This window comes from Talpa europaea (genome assembly GCF_964194135.1).
Source record: "Talpa europaea genome assembly, chromosome: 6".
Classification (NCBI taxonomy): Eukaryota; Metazoa; Chordata; class Mammalia; order Eulipotyphla; family Talpidae; genus Talpa; species Talpa europaea.
The window spans coordinates 71,465,894-71,489,147 of NC_140072.1; the positions used below are offsets into that span (position 1 = coordinate 71,465,894).

General features: G+C 35.5%; 1 protein-coding gene across 2 annotated transcripts in view; it reads left to right on the forward strand.

Annotated features, from left to right (window-relative positions):
* Positions 1-23,254, forward strand: part of GCC2 (GRIP and coiled-coil domain containing 2) — a 52,968-nt gene that overhangs the window by 27,767 nt on the left and 1,947 nt on the right. The window contains exons 10-18 of one of the 2 annotated variants that reach the window (XM_084235683.1): positions 6,506-6,606; positions 6,702-6,779; positions 7,448-7,585; positions 8,296-8,417; positions 10,020-10,196; positions 15,327-15,544; positions 17,085-17,273; positions 18,233-18,387; positions 19,882-20,083. In XM_084235683.1, the coding sequence (XP_084091809.1) occupies positions 6,506-6,606; positions 6,702-6,779; positions 7,448-7,585; positions 8,296-8,417; positions 10,020-10,196; positions 15,327-15,544; positions 17,085-17,273; positions 18,233-18,387; positions 19,882-20,083 (1,380 nt within the window). The remainder of the gene's footprint in view (positions 1-6,505; positions 6,607-6,701; positions 6,780-7,447; positions 7,586-8,295; positions 8,418-10,019; positions 10,197-15,326; positions 15,545-17,084; positions 17,274-18,232; positions 18,388-19,881; positions 20,084-23,254) is intronic. The other variant, XM_084235682.1, reaches the window with a different exon arrangement.

The following is a 23,254-nucleotide window of genomic DNA, read 5'->3' on the forward strand; positions in this document are numbered from 1 at the left end:
GGTTTATTTAGCTTCTTGAATGCATGGGATTTAATAGACTTCTTTCAGTTTGGCATATTTGACCATGATTTCCTTTAATATCTTTTGTCTAAACCCTCCTCCCTTTTGTTTCCTTGGCATTCACTTGACACACATTTTACCACTTGATACAGTCCCATAGGTCAGTGATGCTCTTCAGTTTTTCTCCTTCGTTTACATCCTGAACTGGTTTTGAATAATTTCTCTCTGCACTGTCTAATCTGTTAATCTCATCCAGTGACATTTTCACTATATATATATATATATATATATATATATATATATATATAACATTCTTCATCTCTAGAAGTTCCACTTGGGTTTTTTGTTTTTCATTTATCCTTCATTATGTCCATGTTTTCTGTCAATTTCTTAAGCATATTTAATAGTGGTTTTAATGTTGTGTGCTAATTCTACCATTTGTGTTATTTCTATTCCTCTATCTTTTTGTACAATATGTGATTTCTCCCCTCAGGTGTAGTTCCTGTAATTCTCCCACTCCCACCACCACAGCACCCATGAACCATCACAACAATCCCTTTGCTCTTCCATCTCCCTCTCCTGGGAAGTAATTTTTTTTAAAGATTTATTTATTTATGCAACAAGAACTGGGGTACAGGCCAAAGGTGTGGGGGGTGAGAGGATTCACCAGACACAGAATGGAGAACAAAACAAGCAGATGTACTGAAATAACACTGCTGAGGGGAGCAGCGAGCAAGTCAGGAGAGGTCTGCTGCACCATATGGGTAGCTCCCTGACCTGGGATCGAAATTGTGCTGCAGTGGCTGCGGATAGCTTCATAGGTTATGTCTTAACCCCTTGCACCACCAGGGAGGCCCTGGGAAGTAATTTTTAAGTTGGATTTGAGTTCTATATTGTTGAATACTAAATTTTTTTGTTTGCTTATTCATTTAAAGGAGTTAAGCTTTGCCAAGCATTCAAGTTATTTGTAGATCACTTTTATCCTTTTGTGACTTTTATTTTTTTTTAGCACAATGAGTGTCTTTCCTGTGGATTGAGTTACTACCAAGGTGGGGATCTTCTAGTGACTGTCCATGTAATCTTTTTACTCTGTGAACAACTGATAAAATTGATAGCCCTGTGTGATCTCTGAGAATTACTCAGAGTGAAGCTCCTTACTCATTTCTGTTTCTCTAGCCAACTTTACAAGACTGCCACTTTGTTTGGGATTCCTCTCCCTGTACCACAATCTAGAAGTTGCTTTTAGGCAGATAGCTTATTATAACAGAGCTCATCTTGTTTACCTCCCCCTTGGGGATTAGGTCCCTATACTTTTCATTGTTCATTGTCAGAAAATAGGCTTTTTTCTTAAATTTTGTTGAGTTTTCTAGTTGTTTACAACAGGAAGGTTAAATCTACAACCATTCCCTCTCTTGTGGCCAGAAACAGAGGTTCCATATAATAATTTGATGTGGCTACAAAGATATTACTCCATAACAAGATTTTAGATATAAATGATGAGGTAATGTATAAAAGGGAATACTGAGGCATAGGATGCCAGAGCAAAGAAATCGGAAAACTTACCTTTTAGAAGCAAGGTTAAGGGTTAACCCAGAAAAAAAAGCAAGTAGTCCAATAGAATGAAGTCCAACTGCTTTCTTTACCGACCTTCCCCTTCTACCCCTCAGGTGTAGGTTCTGGCTCATATACCATTGGAACAGGCACACTATTCTTAGTAGTATAAATAAGTCACATTAAGGCAAACATGTTAGAGTAACATTGCTTTGATTTTTTTTTTTCCCAGCATACAGCAGAATTAGGGTATGCATGCCTGAACTCCGGAAGGTGCAGTCGGTGTGGGGGGAAGGCAAGAACTTACAGATAAAATCTCTCATAAAAAAAATTGCTTTTGTGGGCCTCCCCGGTGGCGCAGCGGTTGAGCGCTGGGTTGCAAAGCTGCCCGCAGCCTCTGCAGCGCCGGTTTGATTGCCTGCTGCTCCCCGGCCAACAGAGGAGGATCCCACATGGCACGCAGACCTCTCCTGCTGCCCGCTGCTCCCCTCAACAGTGTGCTTTGGTCCTTCTGCCTGCTCTGCTCCCAGCTCTGGCTCTGGTGAATTCTCTCACCCTCCTGCGTTTCTGACTGTACCCAGTGTTTGTATAAATAAATAAATAAAAATAAATCTTTAAAAAAAAATTGCATTTGGGGCCTCCCTGGTGACGCAAGGGCTTAAGACACAACCTATGAAACTAGCTGCAGCCACTGCAGCACAGGTTCGATCCCTGACTAGGGAGCTGCCCACATGGCACAGCAGACCGCTCCTGACTGGCTTGCTGCTCTCCTCAGCAATGTGTTTCAGTCATTATCTGTTCTGCTCCCCACTCTGTCTCTGGTGAGTCCTTTCACCCTCCACAACTCTGGCCTGTACCCCAGTTCTTGTATGCATAAATAAATAAATCTTTAAAAAAAATTGCTTTTGATTTATAGGAGATTATCTTCAGGGACTCTTATCTCTTTTAAGGTGAAAGTTCTGTTCAGTATCTCAGGCAAACTGCAGGGTGCCTTCATAATGAGCGCTTTGTGATATTCTGACTCAAACCTCTGCAGCTTATTTTATTTTTTCCTTCGTGTCCAAACTTTACTAAGTTTATCCCACATTTGTGAGGGATACTTCATTTATCTGGGAGAAGGATGTATGAGAGAATATTTTCAGCATTTTTTTTAAAGATTTTTTTTTTTTTTATATTCCCCATACATTTGCACCCCCCCTTATTTTGACCCTAATCCCTCCTCTCCCCGTCTCCCCGCCATAGTGTGTCTCTGGTTTATAGTTGTTTGTTGATTTTGATTTTTTCTTTATTATAGTTATTCTTGTTCCTGGTCCCTTATTTAAGTTTTCTAGATTCCTGCTATGAGTGAGACCATCTGGTATTTTTCTTTTTCTTTCTGGCTTATTTCGCTGAGCATGATCCCTTCCAGCGCCATCCATGTTGCTGCAAATTGCATGTGTTTATCTTTTTTGATTGTCATGTAATATTCTATTGTGTATATATATACCACATCTTCTTGATCTAGTCATCTATTTCTGGGCATTTGGGTTGTTTCCAAAGCTTAGCTATTGTAAATAGTGCTGCTATAAACATAGGGGTGCAGGTGCCCTTTTGAATTAATGTTTCTGTGTCATTTGGGTTTTATAAAGGGAACACTGTATCATATGGAGCAGTGGTCCCAGAGCTGGTTTGATTGTCACACAGTATGCAAAAAGCCTTTTAGAAAGCCAGGCTCGGATATAGAAAATCAGAATATTAAAGGGTTAGGCCTTGAAATCTCTTTTCAAAAGGTTTGTGTGTTGTTTTTGAAGTTAGCAGCTAGCTTAGGAATAGCAAACATTGAGAAACAGCAAAAGTTAAAAGTACTAAATTAGTACATGGTATTCAGTAAGAGTTTATTGTATGTATAAAAACAGTTCGGAACTGGAACCTTTCAAAGACTAACAGCTCCAGGGCATGATAGACTATTACCAATGACTATCAAAGTGGAAATGAAGAAGTTGTTTAACCTTTACAATAATTGTTACAGTAGACAAGTGTTATTATACCATTTTTTAAGAAGATATTCTAAGTTTCTTTTATCATTATTGGGGCATTTAAAAGAAGCAATCCAGGGCCTCCCCTGCTGGCGCAGGCAGTTGAGCACAGCTCTGTGAAGCTGTCCACAGCCTCTACAGCGCCAGTTCGATCCCAGCCAACTGGCGAGGGTCCCACATGGCATGACAGACCTCTCCTGTCTCACCCGCTGCTCCCCTCAGCAGTGTATTTCGTCAGTCTGCCTGTTCGGTTGCCCGCTCTGTCTCTGGTGAATCCTCTCACCCTCCCGAGCATCTGGCCTGTGTACCCTGGTTCTTATATAAATAAATCTTTAAAAAAAAAAAAAAGATATAAAAAAAAAAGCAGTTCAGGATAACAAGTTAACATTGGAGAATAAACTAAGTTTTGCTTATGTGGCTTAAATGGTTTTATCTGTTCAGGAAAATCTCAAGTACAGTCCCCATTTTGTATTTATAACTTAAGGAACCACTGATAAGTAGGACTCAGTGGCATAGCATTATTAAATAAAATGACAAATCTTTAATGACTGTTTCATAATGCAACATCATTTTTATCAGCCTGTGACCAAATCAGAGCTCAGTTAGGATGAGTTCATGATTAAACAAATCAATAAATCTTAAGTTGGCAGAGTTCTGGTCATCTACCTATATCCAGAGATAAAATTTAGAATATCCAGATAACTGAATGTATTGTATAGTTCCCAGGTAACTATACCTCTGTCACTCACTTTTCATATTTTCAACTGCATTCTTGGTACAAATTGAACGACAGAGTTTTAGGTTATATTCCTGCAGTGCAAATATTTGGTTTTATGAATTGATAAATTCACATATATTTGATCTAGTGCCTGAAAGTCTTGCTACCTTGAAGAAACTGAAGAGGTGCTTATTTAGGAAGCTTCCTACTTACTTGATAAGTACAGAAAAGAGTGGTACAGGCAGTGAGTGCTGAGAGTTCAGAGACGGGGAGATTCTATAGACCAACAATGAAAAGTGGAGCCTGAGTTGAGCCTTAAAGGTAAGGCTTAGAGAGAAAGCGCAGATTGGGAAAGGATATTCATTTCTATAGCCATGATAATGAGCAAAAATTAAATAATATTACTTTGGAACTTTGACATTTTGAGTCAAAGACTTGACTTAATCGGTTAGAGAGAAGTAAAGTATAATTGGTATGATATTTTTGATCCAGTTCATGAAGTAGATGAATAGCAAAATGTATTTGGATACCTTTTAAAGAGGGTGGGAAGATTAAACTGCTTCCTGTATTAGATTAATTAGAATGATATAGAAAGTAGAAAAAAGCCAGCAGCTTCCTGGCAGCAAAGGCTTTAGAAGAGTGGACAAGGAATTGTGGTAGCGTAGTAAGATGATCGATAGCATCAGGCTGTTCCATCCTCCGCCCCCAAAAGAAATTTGTTGACTCACTCTAATAAATTAATAAATAATTCGTAATCTCAAACCCTTCCAACATCTAAGTCCAGTGTGACATTTCAATTTGAGTCTCATTACTTTCACAGATAGAGAACTATTCATTTTTCCTGAGACACATTTGTACTTTCCCTAACTATATTTCTTCAGCTTTTATTCTTTTTATGCTTTTGCCCTCCCACCCTTATGCTTGCCTTTTACAGACCTTCCTAATCTAAAGCATTTCCTATTCTATGAAATCTTCCTTATTGTCCCTTAACATTTTACCATCTGGATCCCTAGAGCCTTTTGTATTACTTTTTTACATTTATAATTTGCTTTATATTGTTATGTGAATTATTATCCATAGGTTTATTCTGTATTTTTTGAGCTCAGAGACTTACTATATCTTGCTTAAATGGAGCATTTAGCATATGCTTTGTATGGGATTACTGCTTTTTTAGAACTGGCTGTATAGTTGCCAGGAAATAAATGAATTAGGTTTGTTAGTAGATTTATCATAAAAAGCATATTAAAATATATTCTTACCACATAATACATTCTGTATACATACTGTTAAGTTTATAAAGTTATTCATTTCTTACAAAATCTTTCAGCAGTATATTATATAGTACCCATGAACAGGTCGAGCTTGGGCTTCAAACACACTTTTTTGTAAAGGATCAGATAATCTCTACGACTTTGTGGGCTTTGTGGTCTCTATCGGTCCTTTGTTTCATAATAGACTGAGGCCAGCTTTGGCCTGCTGCCTGTTTGATAGCTGTGATTGAGACATCCACTTACTCCTATTTGATATTTGTTTATTTCTTCCTTACCATTGTCAGCATAAAAGTTTTTATCATATTTCAATTTGTTGTATAGTGAACTCACTGATAAACCTACTCTACAAAACAGGTATCTCTGATGTGGCACAATTATAAGTACACAACAACTCTTTTGAGATTATTCGCAAAGCGAGAGCATATATATATATATACACCTTTGTTTTAGAGATATATATGGAAATATTTATAGACAAGTGACTTTCCTATTAAAAAAAAAAAAAAAAAGACCCAGTAAGGGCACAAGGAGTAGGTGATAGATCACAAGGAGGGTATAGTCAGGGGTTGCAAACTTTTTCTGTAAAAAGCTGGAGAAGTAAATATTTGTCTGTTGTTTTTTAACTAAAATATCATAAACAATATGTAAATAAGTGAGCTGGACATGTTCTAATAAAACTTATAAAAACAGCTTGCATCCAAATTTGATGTGTGGGCCTGACTCCTGGGTAAAATAAGATTGGCCTTGTATGTAATTATTTTATTAAAATCTGTATCATAAAAGTGGGGCTTCTACTTTGTAACTGCTGTTGTATATGTCTGAAATATTCCATGATAAAAAGCTACAACGAGCTTACTTTAAAGATAGGTTAATACAATGAAAAAACTCGTCATTTATTTAAATTCACTGAAAAATTGTTTCACCTCTTCTGAAATTATTTCTTATGCTAGGTTCACTACAGTCTTCAGTGCAACAATATGAAGAAAAAAACACCAAAATCAAACAATTACTTGTGAAAGCCAAAAAAGATCTGGCAGATTCAAAGCAAGCAGTATGTTCATTTCTCAGTTTCATATTTCAATACTTATCACTGTGTATTTGTGAGTAACTTCTTTTTTTAATTTAACCAAGATTGTTATTCTGTAGGAAACTGATCACTTGATACTTCAGGCATCTTTAAAGGGAGAGCTGGAGGCAAGCCAGCAGCAAATAGAAGTCTATAAGGTAAAATGCTTTTTTTCCTTGCAAGATTTAAAATAATTTTTCCTAATAGAGGCAAGGAACCAGTTAGGGATATTTGTAAAATACCCTTCTATACTTTCTTTGTTTATAGACACACACACACATTCCCCACCCCCCAAAATATTCTAAACATTTTGAGCAAGAAGAAGCAGTAAGCCAAATACGACATATAACTGGGCTCGAACCATTTAGCTCAAGTTAGATTCTTTTAATAAGTAACAAAATCTGTAATAATAAGAAAAGTGCTTCATAAAATAAAACATGACTGCAAACTTGCATCTGAATTTTCAGAATGTTAATGCAGCCACAATAATCAGTTTATAAAATGATTATTTTATATATATATTGTATTTTTATATATTTACACGCATATTTTTATTATCTATGATAGTTATATGTACTGTAGTATTAGATGAATCATACCATGTAATCTGGAATTTTCTCATGACTGATTGGTTTGATTATAATTATAACTTAAAACTTACTGAGAAAATACTTCTATTGTAGCTACTCTTTAATGATAATAGGTAAAATTTATTGTTTTTATATATTCATGTGTTGTTCCTTAGGTTTATGTTTTTGGGAAAATCTGTTTAACCAGTGAGATTTACTAGATTTACTAGAGCTTAACTGAAAGATTCTGCCCCCAGATTCAGCTTGCTGAAATAACATCTGAAAAACACAAAGTTCATGAGCACCTCAAGACCTCTGTGGACCAGCACCAGCGCACAGTGGGCACATACCAGCAGAAAGTGGCAGCACTTCAGGAAGAGTGCCGCGTTGCCAAGGTGCGTTCCTCACAGAGAAGCACCCTTTCCCAGATGCTGTTACCCAGTAGCTACCAGCTTGCTGAGGGCTGTAGTCCCTTTTCAGTGCTTCCTATTATTTAACAGCACTTAGTGGATGATATCTGGTTTTTCCTATGTGATTCTAACTGAAACCCATCCCCACTCTGTCACTTTGATAACCTTTTTTTGTTGCTAAATGGAAAGACATGGGTACATATTATTTTTATTTCAACCTTATTTTGCATTTTCTATATAAGAAAGTTAATTTTTTTTAAAAAAAATTTCTATTAGAGAAGAGTTAGAATTATTTGTGAGGGCTAAATGATTATAAATAAATAATAGAATGTCTGTGGGATCTACTTTGTTCAACACAGAAAGCAGACAGTAGTTTTGTCAAATCTTCCTAAGTTCCAAAGACAGATAATACCATTATAAAATGTATGGTTGGTAAAGTGATCTACCAAGGAAGAAAACATAGTAGAAACATACCTCTCATCAGAAAAAATTACATCATTCAATGATTTTAAAAGGTGTAAGACCACCAGAAGCACACTTTTTAGCAAAAGTTAATAGAAGACTAAAGACTGTCAGCCTTTTTTCTCCTTTTCAAAAACAGGTTTCATCTTAATTCACTAATATATGAAAGAAAATAGGATAATGTTACAATAGAAAATGCAATAGAAAAAATTTTTTCTCTTTTAATATTGTAGGCAGAACAAGCTGCTATAACCTCTGAATTTGAGAGCTACAAAGTTCGAGTTCATAATGTTCTAAAACAACAGAAAAATAAATCTGTGTCTCAGGCTGAAACCGAGGGAGCTAAACAAGAAAGGTAAAGTCTGAATTAAAAGAAGCATGCAGGGTATCCCCTAAATCTAGGACATATTCTATATCACACAGGTTAAAAATCCTACTTGACTTCTTTAGACTGTAAAATTTTACATGCGATTACCAACAGACATAGTTTTTGGCTTCGCTGGTTCTTCAGACAGCATCAGGAAAATATCACTATAAAGGGCACTGTTATAAACTCAAAAAGATAGTGTGAAATGAACAGTGAAACCATAATATAGTCTTTGAGATGTAAGCTAAATAATTTTATCTTATAGTAGGATCTAGTCATAATAGAATATAGACATTCAAATTATATTATGATTAGTTTTTCCAATTTTGAAAATTTACAAGTAGAATAAAAATGCTTCCTTGATGTGCTTATTATCCTTTAGGCAAAACAGAAGTTGCTTAAAAATATTTAACTCCAGGGCCTCCCCGGTGGCGCAACGGTTGAGCACTGGGTTGCGAAGCTGCCCGCAGCCTCTGCAGCGCCAGTTCGATCCCCAGCTGCTCCCCGGCCACCAGAGGAGCGTCCCATATGGCGCGCAAACCATTCCTGCTGCCCTCTGCTCCCCTCAGCAGTGTACTACCGTCCTTCTGCTCCCCGGTCTGGCCTGGTGAATTCGCTCACCCTTCCCCGCTTCGGAGTGTACCCAGTGCTTGTATAAATAAATAAATCTTTAAAAAAAAAAAAATTTAACTCCAAAAAGTTTTAAATTATATACTAAATTCAGGTCTATAATTAAATTTTTTCTTATTTTGACCATCTCAATGACTGTTTCAGTAGTGTATTGTTTTAAGTTTCTTTAAAGCTAGCATACAGATCACTTTTGTAAATTATTCAAAAATATACTAAAAATAAGGTAGTGGCCATTCTACAGCATGTGTGTTTTGTTAGAAGTAGAGGTTCAGTATTGAAAGTGATATAACATCTGCTCTTACTATTCAAAGTAGGACCTATGTTACTTTTCCAAAACCTACTAAATATGGTCACTATATGCTGAAAAAATGATCTAGCAATAGCTCATTTTAAAACTGAAGTTGATTATTGGCATAATATAAGCCTAACACCATTTGCCGGAGTCGTTTTTTATCATAGCAGAATTTGGGGTTTCATATGTTATTTTAGTGTTTTACATTTCCTCCTGTGCTTTTTAATATCAAATGCTTTTAATTATACTAGTTTGTGGGAGAATAATGGCTTTAATTGTTTTCTCCAGGGATTTTTTTCACTATAGCTTGGTTATCTACTGTACCGTTCTCATAATGGCTAACTTAGAGTTGTGATTTTTTTTTTTTTGGTCCCCTGAATGGCATGGTTCTATGACATAAAATAGGCTGTGTTGATGCCATTTAATCATGTGCTGTACTCGAATATGAAATTAAAAATGAAGAGACTTTTTGTAAATCAGTGAAAGCTGAGATCTAAAATCTCACTATATCTTTCACTTATATTTAATCCTAGTTTCTGAATTATTCTGATTATTTCCTTAGAATCATCCATAATAATAAATTGAGAGATTAAATGACTAAAGGAAAATTTATTTGAAACTTCAAAATCATGTTTTTTAAAAACATTTTAAACTCATTTATTTTTTAGAGAACACCTGGAAATGCTGATTGACCAACTGAAAATCAAATTACAAGATACTCAAAGTAACTTACAGATCAATGTAGCTGAACTGCAAACCTTACAATCTGAACATGATACGCTACTGGAAAGGCACAACAAGATGCTACAGGAAACCGTAGCCAAAGAGGCAGAACTCCGAGAAAAGTAAGGGTACTAGAAACATTGTTTGTGCATAAGGCAACTAAGGATTCCTTTGTTGGAACTCGTAATGTATTGCTCCATGGGATAAGTACAAATTGAAAATAAGAAAGTAGGAATTTTTAAAGGCTTTGTAACTTTGCATTTTCTACATTAACCTCCCCCTTATATGCTTATCCAGTATTCTGTCTCTCCCGTGGCCTTTGTGACCAGGATATTTCTTTAAAAAAAAAAAAAAAAAAACTACTGACCAATTTAGGTGTCAAATTATAGACACTTATCTTTTTTCTCTAGAGGAAAACATTCCAGTAGCCACAGACTAAAAACACTACCAAATTACCTTTGTAACTTAATCTCTGTCTTCAGCTTATCATTTTGTTACACTTTTTTAATAATTTAAATAAAGCATTAGTAGTATTGGAAGAATCCATTAATGTAAGGAACTTAAAATTCCTGCAGTAAACTCAGGAAAGTAATTCTTCATTGAGGATCACATATCAAGGATGGTAGAATGTGGATCTCATTATATTTATGCTAATCTTAAAAGTGAAAAAATCATTTTCTTGGGTGTTTTTTTAAACATATATGTTTTTACAACATTATATATGATTTAGAGTCTTAGGATCACACCCTCTAGATGGATAGTACCACACCACACCCACCATGAAGGTACCCATTGTTTCATCTCCCCACTCTGCTCTCCAACCCTCTCCCCTCTCCCAACACACACACCTCTGGTAGCCTCAATTCTGTAGTCAAGAGTTCTGTGTTTTGTTACTGGTTTGTTTTTCTCTGATCTTGTTTTGTTATTCTAGATTCCACATATAAGTGACCCCATCTAGTATTTGTCTTTCTCCTCCTTCTGTCTTACTGTACTTATTATAATCCCCTCCAGTTCTAACTGTGTTGGTGCAAATATCAAGAGATTTTTTCTCTTTTAAATAGCTAAGTAGTATTATATATAACATATGTGTATTTATGTGTGTGTGTATGTATATATATATAAAAAACATGTTACATTTTGTGTGTGTGTGTGTGTACATACCATTGTCCTAATCTCTAATCTGCTTATCTGTCTTTGGGCACTTAGTTGTTTCGATACCTTGACTATTGTAAATAATGCATACAGCCCTTCAAATTAGTGTTTTTGCATTCTTTGGGTTGATATCTAGGAGTGGAATTCTTGGATCATATGGTAGAACCATTTTTAATATTTTGAGAAACCTCTATACTGTTTTTCATAGAGGCTTTACCAGTCTACATTGCCATCAGCAGTGTAAGAGGTTTCCTTTTTCTCCACATCCTCACCAGTACTTATTTCTGGTCTTTTTGATACAGATCATTCTCACAAGTTTGAGGTGGTATTTTATCTTTTTGATTTGCATTTCCCTCATGATAAGTGATGCTGAGCATTTTTTCAAGTACCAGTATGTCTCTTCTTTGGAGAAGTACCTTTTTAGCTCTTCTATCCATTTTTGATTGGATTATTTATTTTGGTTTTTTTGAGTTTTGTGAATCCTTTAGAGATCTTGGATATCAGTTCCTTGTGAGATGTATGGTGTGCAAATACTTTCTCCCATTTCAATGGGATAGCTGTTCGTTTGTTTTGTTTTGTTTTTTAGATTTATTTATCCATACAAGAGCTGGGGTGCAGGCCAGAGATGCTGGGGGTGAGAGGATTCACCAGAGACAGAGTGGGGAGCAGAACAGGCAGATTGAAATACACTGCTGAGGGGAGAAGTGGGCAGACAGGAGAGGTCTGCGGTGCCATGTGGATTAGCTCCCTGGCCGGGGGTCAAACTTGTGCTGCAGAGGCTATGAATTGCTTCATAGTGCTGGCGTTTAACCCTTGCGCTACAAGGGAGGCCCCTGGGATATCTTTTTATTATATTCTCTGTGGTTTCTCTTGGTATTGGAGATCTATCCACAAAGACTTATCTGAAATCTGTGTTGTGAAATGTATTGTCTGCTTCCTTCTATGTATATTATAACGTAAGGTGTTTTATCCATTTTGAGTTGATTTTTCAGTGTGATGTGAGATTGTGGTCTAGTTTCATGCCATTGCATGATTGTCCAGTTTTCCCAACACCATTTATTGAAGAAGCACTCCTTGTTCCAGTGTGTACTTTTGTCTCCTTTGTCATAGATTAACTGTCCATATATGTGTGGGTTTATTTCTGGGCTCTCAATCTATTCCACTGGTCAGTATGTTTTTTTTTTTTTTATCCTAGTACCATGCTGTTTTGTTTATTATAACATTATATTGTAGTTTGAAGTATAGGAGTGTGATGCCTCCACCCATCTTTTTTTGTCAGGATTGTTTGACTCTTTAATAGGTCTTTTGTTGGTCCATATGAATTTGAGTAATGTTTGTTCTGTTCCTTTGAAGGATGCCATTGAAATTTTGATAGGGATTGCTTTGAATCTGCATGTTGTTTTGGGTATGTTGACTGTTTTAACAATATTCTTCTAGTCCATGAGCAGGAAATATATTTCCCTTTTTTGTGTGTCTTCTATTTCTTTAAATAATGTTTTATAGTTTTCATGTTTTTTATTCTTTTAACAGTGTGATTTATATGTTAAGTAAATAAAATGTTTCAGGGAAGATCTTCAAACTATCTATTCCTAGGACTTCTCTTGAAATTAGCTTATATGTGGTAAAGCCTATTTGGTATTTACATCAGAAACTATTTTTTTTATTTAAATATTATTTTTATATTCCCCATACAATTACAACTCCCTTATTTTGACCCCTTTACCCGCCCCCCACGCCCCCATAGAGTGTCTGTGGTTCATAGTTGTTTCTTGATTTTGATATTTTCTTTGTTATAGTTATTCTTTTTCCTGGTCCCCTTATTTAAGTTTTCTAGATTCCTGCTATGAGTGAGACCATCCAGTATTTCTCTTTTTCTTTCCGGCTTATTTCACTGAGCATGATCCCTTCCAGCTCCATCCATGTTGCTGCAAATTGCATGTGTTTATCTTTTTTGAATGCTGAGTAATATTCCATGGTATATATGTACCACATCTTCTTGATCCAGTCATCTATTTCTGGGCATTTGGGTTGTTTCCAAAGCTTAGCTATTGTAAACAGTGCTGCTATAAACATAGGGGTGCAGGTGCTCTTTGGAATTGATGTTTCTGTGTCCTTTGGGTAAATACCTAGGAGTGGAATTGCTGGATCATATGGAAGCTCTATGTTTAGTAGGTCCAGAAATCTCCACACAGCTCTCCATAGTTGTTGGACCAGTTTGCACTCCCACCAACAGTGCAGGAGAGTTCCTTTTTCTCCACAACCTCGCCAACATTTGTTGTTGCTAGTTTTTTTAATATGTGCCATTCTCACTGGTGTAAGATGGTATCTCATGGTAGTTTTGATTTTCATTTCCCTGATTACAAGTGATGTTGAACCTTTTTTCATATGCCAATTGGCCATTTGCATTTCCTCTTCAGAAGTTTCTTTTTAGCTCTTCTGCCCATTTTTTGACTGGATTATTTTCTTTGTTTTTGTTGTGTCTCATCAGCTCTTTGTAGATTTTTGTGATCAGTCCTTTATCATTAGTGTTGTATGCAAAAATGTTCTCTCCGTCAGTGGGGTTTCTCTTTGTTTTGGCTATTGTCTCTTTTGCTGTGCAGAAGCTCTTTAATTTGATGTAGTCCCAGCTGTTGATCTTTGCCTTCACTATCACTGCTTTGGGTGATGTGTCTGTAAAGATGTCTTTGATGTGCATGTCATGTAGTGTTTCGCCTATATTTTCTTCTATGTATTTTATGGTTTCAGGTCTTATATCTAGTTCTTTAATCCATTTTGAGTTGGTTTTTGTGTATGGTGTGAGGTAGTAGTCAAGCTTCATTCTTTTGCATGAAGCGACCCAGTTTTCCCAGCACCATTTATTGAACAGACTTTCTTTGCTCCAATGCATAGTCTTTGATCCTTTGTCAAAGATTAGTTGACCATAAATCTGTGGATTTATTTCTGGATTTTCTATTCGATTCCATTGGTCTGTGTGTCTATTCTTGTTCCGATACCATGCAGTTTTGATGATTATGGCTTTGTAGTATAGTTTGAAGTCTGGGAGTGTGCTGCCTCCATTCCCTTCTCTTTTTTTCAGCAGAGCTTTGGCTATTCGGGGTTTTTGGTGATTCCATATGAATTTCATCAATAATTGTTCTATTTCTCTGAAGAATGACATAGAAATTTTGATTGGAATAGCATTGAATCGGTATATTGCTTTTGGTAGGATGGCCATTTTAATAATGTTTATTCTTCCAATCCATGAGCAGGGGATGTCTTTCCATTTCTTTGTGTCTTCTTCTATTTCTTTTAACAGTGTTTTATAGTTTTTTTTGTATAGGTCCTTTACTCTTTTGTTAGATTTATTCCCAAGTATTTGATTTTTTTGTTTCGATAATAAAAGGGATGGTTTTCTTGATTTTTTTCTTCTTCAGATTTATTGTTTGTGTATAGGAAGGCTACTGACTCTTGCGTGTTGATTTTGTATCCTGCCACTTTACTGAACTGATTGATTAGTTGAATTAGTTTTTCTGTGGAGCTTTTGGGGTTCTCTATGTATATTATCAGGTACTCTACGGTGAAACCAAATGTATTTTTAACAGTGTACTCCAATGACTCAGCTGTGCAGCAAGATTTGGAAGCAGCTACAGTAAACTAAGTCTTTATGTTTCGGAGTTTTGTGTTAATTGACTCTAAAATGGGTATTTTTCCTTTAAGGCTTTTTTTGTGAATCAAAAGAAAGTGTTCTTTTTTGTGTTTTTAGGGTAGCAGAGAAAAAATAGATTAATCCTATATTTATTTGAGCTGCCACATAAAATAACCTAAAAAGTGGATTAATTTAAATTATAATTATTTTATGCTTTTTAGTGCTATTTTCTGATAACCTCTAAAGGAAGTTCCTCATATGAACCACACAGTTTTCAGCTGAGGTTCATTATCTAAGCTGTCGTACACAGAAAATGATTTAAACTAGATAATGATCAATGTCATTTCTCTCCAGTTGGTTACACAAGTACTACAGATGCATAGGTAAGAAGTCCATTCAGAAGATGTCTCGGGGCTAATTCTCCTGCAGAACCCACTTGAGTAAAGCTGAGTCAGCATGTTCCTCTCACTTTCAGGTTGTGTTCAGTACAATCAGAGAACATGATGATGAAGTCTGAACATGCACAGAGTGTGAATGAGCTGAAGTCCCAGAACGAGGCCCTTCGCAACAGCTTTCGAGATCAAGTACGACATTTGCAGGAAGAGCACAGAAAGACAATGGAAACTTTACAACAGCAGCTCTCCAAGATGGAAGCTCAGCTTTTTCAGCTTAAGAGTGAACCAACCATAAGAAGTGTGTATAGATGAATAGAAATATTAGTTGTTCATGCTCTGGTATATTATCACTTAAATACCATCTGAAATTCATAACTAAGTAGAAATTTGACTAGGTGACAATCAGTGTCATGTCTGTGATTAATGAATTTGCTTACCAAGAAGATATTTGAACCTTCTTGACTATGCAGTCTCTTGGAATACTGATTTTCATATATTTATTAACCTACATGTAATCATAGAGTATTTTCTTCTCTCTAACTCATGCATACTCTGTCAGCCTTGTAATGTGTTCCAGTAGTCACTAGATCTCCATTTACTTCTGTTCTCCATTGTTAGTCATCAAATCTACTTTGAATTCAAATTCAAGCAACACTGGACTTGTGGGATTGGTTGGCCAATACACTTCTTTTTTTTTTTAATGTTTAATCAGTGGTAGTTTTACTTCACCTACAATTACTATTTTCCATTCTATTTCCTAGAAGAAATGGAAATATGTCAGCCAAGATAAGGCTACATTTTAGTGTGGGTATAAAGTTGATACTTTTTTTTAAGTTTCCCATGGAAAATGATATCAGGGCATTGACAACTACGGGTCACTTGTCAGGGTCAGACCAGCTTCAAAAAAAATAAAAACATATGCCATAGGTCAGCAAAGAAAGTAACCAATCAGGGAAACTGGTTGCACAAGAGGATGTAGTCTAGGAATCAATAGTGGAATACACAGCAAAATTTCAGAAACACAAGAAAATGAGTCTCTAATGGCAATCAGAACTAATGTTTGAAAGAAAAGGGGAAACTACTTCATGGAATGGAAAATAAATGAAATTTAAAGTTAAAAAATTTGGATTAGAATTCTAGTCCCTAATCTTATGTGAAGTCATTTATTTTCTCTAACTTAAGGTTCTAGGGACTTACACAGTAATGTGTTTGAGAGTATCTTATAAACCTTGCAGTCCTTTCCAAGTGTTTATTATCAGCAAGCAGGAAAACCTTGTCTAAGAATAATTAGTTCCCCACCCTTTATTCTGCTCTTCTTACCTGAAAACTGAGTGGGCAGGAGTCAGAGCCAGCAGTATAGCAAGAGCAGTCCCAGTGATCAACAAGAATGTCTGCTGAGCCGACTTCAGCAAGCATGTTGTGTCAGAGTATGCAGCAATTCTGAAATACTTAACCATGCAAAATAGCTATAATCTATTTTTAGAATATGTACCAGTGTTTAGCAATGTATAGCCCTCTATATTGTGAGCTTTGTGTTATCTAATAGTTTGTTTTATTTGGCTAGTAACAATCATTTATAGCAGCTATTTAAATTACTTAAATGGTTTAAAGTTCAGTAGCTCAGTTTTAAGACTTTTAGAAATTCTTTTATACATTTGAAAGCTTAAATGCATCCAAACATGATATAAGTTAGAAATTATATACTTGTTCTCTAGTTAAGCTAGATTCCTTCCGAGATCATTTGACAACTCTAGGATCATTTTAGCTTTATTATGTTAATTCTGTTTGGTTTTGAGCTATCTCTCACTTATCCTTAAATAAAAATGTAATTGGCCCAGCTTCTTCCCACCTACCTTCAAAGAATCTTCGAGAAAGGAGAAACACAGACCTTCCCCTTCTGGACATGCATACCATAACGCGGGAAGAAGGAGAAGGAATGGAGACAACTGACACTGAGTCTGTATCTTCCACTGGTACTCACACACAGTCTTTAGAGCAGCTTCTTAATTCTTCTGAAACTAAACTTGGTATGTTTCACTCTAAATGTTTTTCATTTAATTCAGCCTCAATTAATGATCCTCTAAATTATAAATGCTTTTTTGAGCTACCCCAAAAAATTTCTCTCAGAATCCCTCTCCTTTTCAAATAGACAGCCTTTCTGGGGATAAAACTTTTTTTTTTTTTTTTTTTTTAGTAAAATGCAAGTTCTCTCATAAGCTTGAGCCAGAAATAGATGATTGAAGTTCTGTAGTATTAGAAAGTAGAAAAATTATTCCCTCACCCTCCTAGGAAATTGAGAACTTTAAGATGCACTAAGTAGTAGTAATACTAAAGTTTTGGAGTATTTTATCCTTACTTATAGTGACTACTTAAGGGGGAATTTTGTCATCTTTCTGAAGTTTCAAGATCTAGAGTAAGGACTGTCTATACCCACAGGTATTGATTATGATGTGGGTAGAAAGTGGACTCAGGGTTTCTTTGGGCATAGTTAATAGTGGTGAGATGGAGGCATCACGATTGAATGGAAAGAGATGCTAGAATTGGCTTTGTCATTTTTGCCAAAATTGCTTGTTGAGTTTAAGCCTGCTCCCTCATCTACTAAATTTTAGTAATGATACCTGCCCCACCTCATATAAAGATGTTATGAGTCCCTGATAGACATGATCAGTAAATTTTCATCCTTACTCATTTATGAGTAAAATGACATAAACCCTTGAGACATTAGGAAATAGAGAAGGATAAGTGATGAAACTAATAAAGCAGTGTAGAAACACAAGCCCAACAAATTTCAGAATTGGGGCACATAGAGCTTGTATTCAGTTATATCATGTGCTTTACAGTCAACTTCTAACCATTGACATTTGTTGAAGAATGGCAAATAGTGGGCCTGTATAATGCACAAAATATCTATACTTAGATATACCTAGTTGTTTTTCTTATTTAGACTCTTCAGCTGTAATCTCTGATTTTGAAAATTAATTATTAGAACAACATCTTGCAGAGACTCCTTTATGGCATGCCGAATTTACCAAAGAAGAATTGGTTCAGAAGCTCAGTTCCACCACAAAAAGTGCCGATCACTTAAACAGCCTGCTTCGGGAAACAGAGGCAACCAATGCAATCCTTATGGAGCAAATTAAGGTAAGATTAGAAAACTACCGCCAAGAAAATATTCCTGAGATTGAGGAATATTATTTTTTTATCTTATATAAAGCCTATCTTAATATCTTCCTGTTCTAAGACACCATAATAGGTTGAGGAAATAAGATATACTGAAGTCAGTTCTACATTTGCTTGAATAAAAATTTTAAATTGGTATAGGTTCTTCAATTCTAATGATAAAATCGAGCACTTCTGATTCAGTCATTCACCTGATGTTTATGACCCTAAACTGCTTATCACAGTATTCAGTGTGGGTGGAGATGGCAAAGTGGCATAAGATCATTTTCCTATTTAAAGTCGACACCAAGGATTGTTGTATAGCAATTGAGATTGCCCAATGAAATAATTTCCCCATGTCTCTCTAATAATCACTTCTCTAAATATGGTCATACCACTTGATAAGCAGTTCACATTAGCCAAATCCTGAATTTTATATATTTTTAATCCTCATTATCACTAGATGAAAAAACACTTGAGAAGGAACAATTGAAATTCAAACCCTTATTTGTCTGAAAAGCAAATGCTTCTTTTCTGTACTATGCTCCCCAAATAAATCCACCCAACCTGTGTGGAAAACCACCAGCTGTCCTTGTCAGATTAGTATTTTTAATGCTAAGAGCGCATTTATTTACAACAAATTGCATATATTATGATATCCTACCACTAAAGCATATGTATCACTGTAAAATAATATTTTCCCACATAGTCAACACATTGTCAGATCACTGGCCTAGTGAACACAAGTGACTATTCAAATTCTACAGTCCTGCAAATTTACATTCTCACATGATTTCTTGAACTCTGTTGGCACTTTTTAAAATGTCCCCAGGACCCCAGATTTTAGCAGAGTTGGCTAACTTTCCTAGACTGTAGCAGTGTATTTTTTTGTTTGTTTCAACCCACAAATCTTGCTCAAAGACTTTAGCATCTTACCATCTTTTTCATATTATCTTCTGCCCCACTTTTCTGGTAGTATTTTTGATTGTCTTAACATTACTGAATTTTCATTCTGTCCTAGACTGGATTTGTATTTTGGGTAAATGTTGTCATCATGTAACATAAGTTCGCTATGGACATCTTAAGTGCCTAAGGATTTGCCTAAGGTAAAGTGGCCATCATAGGACCAGCCCATGAAGATTTGACATCAGTCCTCAATATCTGTCTGCTATTTTAATATACCTTGTACTTCTAGGACAGGATCACAGTGTTTCTGTGTGATGCATTCTCTCTCTTCTTGTTGGTGGTACTTGATAAGCAGGCAGACCAAGTCATTTCTACTTCATCTGCTTCACATCTTCTAAGAATTTCTTGATATTTCTTACCTGCCTTTTTCTCCTCTTTCAATCTCTTCTTTTGTCATTTTTTGGGGGCATATCGGGGGGAGAGAAGAAAAATGCATGTGTTTAGTCTGCCACATTTAACAAAACCCATTTTCCCCCAAGACTCATTTTTCATTTATTTCTCTACCACCAGCTTCTTAAGAGTGAAATAAGAAGATTGGAAAGAAATCAAGAACGGGAGAAGTCTGTAGCTAATCTGGAATATTTGAAAAATGTCTTGCTGCAGTTCATTTTCCTAAAACCAGGTAGTGAAAGGGAGAGGCTCCTTCCTGTTATAGATACAATGTTGCAGCTCAACCCTGAAGAAAAGGGAAAACTTGCTGCAATTGCTCAAGGTAGGTAAAGAAGGAAAGCCTTATACTTTTGTCTTGTACTTTAAAATTAATGTTGGCCTTGTAATGAGACTATGAATGCTTAAATCTTTTCCATAACACTACCTTAAAATTTTAACTTGGTAACTATGTTTATTTGGGTTAGGTCTGTAATGTGTATAATCTTAGACTTAATTTGAAAAGCTGACGTTTTATCATTTTAGGGCAACTACAGTACATTTATATAATTTTAATATGCAGCAAAATACAATGTTTAGTTTGATCTATTTTTTGAAAATTGAGTATTTCAGTCTAGTGTTGAGTTCTGTCAAAGAATGTGGTTTTGTATCATGCTTTTTAAAATATGTGTTGGTTTGTACTCTATCCCTTCCAACCCCACCCTCCACCCCTTCCCTTTATTACCCTTCCTGTCTTCCCTTCCCCCATAGTCTAGAAACAAAAGATTCATGTGGTTTAATGCTTGGCCCAAATGTAGTAGTCCATTTTTCTGGGCAAATGCAGCTTTAGAGCTGTCATATATTTGGAGTTTAGATTTTCAAAGCTATTTGGTAAAGCTTTGATACTATGATTTCATAAACTCCTTTAAAAATACTCATATCCATCTTTGATTATTATCTGATTTCAGTGAATACTTCAGTGTGTATTATACTCCTGTAATCTATACCTAGTTCATTTTCCTGGGTTATCTTAAATGTCATTTTACAGTATCCCAAGTAGGAATCAACATGTTATGTTTGGTTTATGTTCCTTAAACTTCGTTTTGTTTTTGTTATCTATAGCAGTTCCATATTCCTTTTAGTCATGTCATTCATTAATTGAAGAAACTTGAGACTTGTTTTGTAGAATTCTTAATATGAATTGTGGATGTGGTAACTTGCTTAACAGTTGCTGAGGTGAGAAACTATACATGAAACCTGTACAGCCACAAATATATATTTCTAATATTCTGGAATTGGCTCTGCAAGATAGCTTTTTTTTTTTTTAATGAAATGCTTCACAAATTTGTGTGTCATCCTTACTCAGGGGCCATGCTAAACACTGTATTGTTCAAATTTTTAGTATATGTGCTGCTGAAGTGAGCACAAGATAGCTTTCAACTTGGTCTGATATTGCCTGTAGATAGAATGTTAGTTCTCTGTTTGGATCCAGGTATAACTAGGCAGAATGGGAGACAAAAATACTTCATAGGTGGTATTACATAGTTTCTAAGAAAGCACATCAGTAAGTCCAAAATGTCTGGTTGTCCCACTTTTGACTTTATTTCATCATGTTGGTGCTCTTTAACATGTTCCTGACTAAACTAGAGATTGGCCCAAAATTAAGCAGGTATCAGAATCATGTGGTGATTATTAAAATGCAGATTATGGACTCCATTCCAGTTTCTGATTCAATAATTTTAGAGTGGGACCCAAGAGTTTACATTTTTAACAAATTCCCAGGTAATGCTTGTTCTCTGGTACCATACCTTGAGAACCTCTGACCTAGAGAACAATTAAAGTTAAGATTGAATCCCACCCCCCAACCCCCCAGTACTGAAGTAGTATTGTGTTTTGATTTTTTTCTGTATCTGTTTTCTTTTTTGTTTCTTCTTTGTTACTATGAGGGAAGAATATTCTTGTAGCTGAAACCACTTTTTCAATATAAAATTAGCCAAATCTTTAAGAAGAATATACATTTTTTTATTAAATCATAATTTTCACTGAAATGATATGCTCTCATTATTTAGCATATCTAATAGTCCTCTTTTATAAGTCCAGCATGCTTAGTATAATGTATATGTTACACCACCCAGGTGCTGCTAAGTTGAGGATCCATTGATTAAAAAGATCTCAAAGATAACATCTGTCCCAATAGCACAGATGTTATTGATCATTCTACACATTACTGTGTAGAGAGGTTCATCCAAAACCAATACTCAAATGCAAGCTTTTTAATGTCCTATAAACAAATAGGGAAAACTCCAATTATAAAATTAGTTTACTTTTTAGAGGTTGTCACTTCTATATATGCACAAATAAAATTTACAAAAACTAAATTTAAAAAATAATTATGGTCTGGCAGTAGATTTAGATATGGCTTAAGTGAGAATGACTAGGTGAGAAGGAATTATTCTGAATTCAGCATGGAGACAGTAATAAAAATGGGGATGGGGGAATGATAAAAGAATGTGTGAAAGACAGAGGATAGAATGGAGATCTCTTAACATATATTTAATAATTGTAGTTTCAGAAGGAAAGGAGAAAATAGAATGGAGTAGAAACAGTAATTGAAGAGAATAGCTGATAATTTTCCAGAACTGATGAAGGATATTCATCTACATATTTGAATTTTTCAATAATATTTCAACTAGGTGAAATAAAGGGAAGTCTGCCTCTGCTCACACAAAAGTTTAACCAATGCCAGAAAAAGACAGAAAAAGCTCAGGAACAGCCCAAAAAAAAAAAAAAAAAGAAATACCTGCCTACTTAGTAAAAATATTTTTCAGAATCTTTTCTGACAGAAACTTTAGAACTCCTCCACCATTGGAAATTCTCAACAACATACATTACACATAAGGAAAACTTCACTAGGTCTGAGATGCAAGAGGAAATGTTGCAGAGAGGAAACTTGCCACTAGGCTATATATAGATAAGAATCCTGGGCCTCACTTGCCACACAAGGAACATAAAGGCCCTAAAGATGATAACCCATGTGAATGTGTATGGAGTGACACATGGGAGTCTGAGAGTTTCTCTTTCTGGCACGGAAAAGAAGAGAACCATTAGAGAAAAGAACACAAGTACCTCTTGCCTCCTTCATCTCCTTTGAAGCAATGTTTATGATCTCTGACTTTGTATAGAGTTTCTAACAGTATTTTTCATTTGGATTGCTAACCACTAGTGAATGGTGAAATTAATTTAGTAAATCACAACCAGAATCTTTTTTAAAATGGAATAATTCAAATATTAGAATACACTGAATATGCTAAGGGGTTAGAAATTGTTTCTTGACACTAGGTATATGGATAAATGTTGGAATCTATTTGAATGTATCAGATGCTGATACAAATTTTTTTTCATTGGGTCTGTTACAAATATTTGAGAAACATTAGCATAGGGTATAAAATAGGTTATCCAGTTCTGACAAGCACCATCATATGCCATAAAATACCCATGAAGGACCCAGTTTGCACCC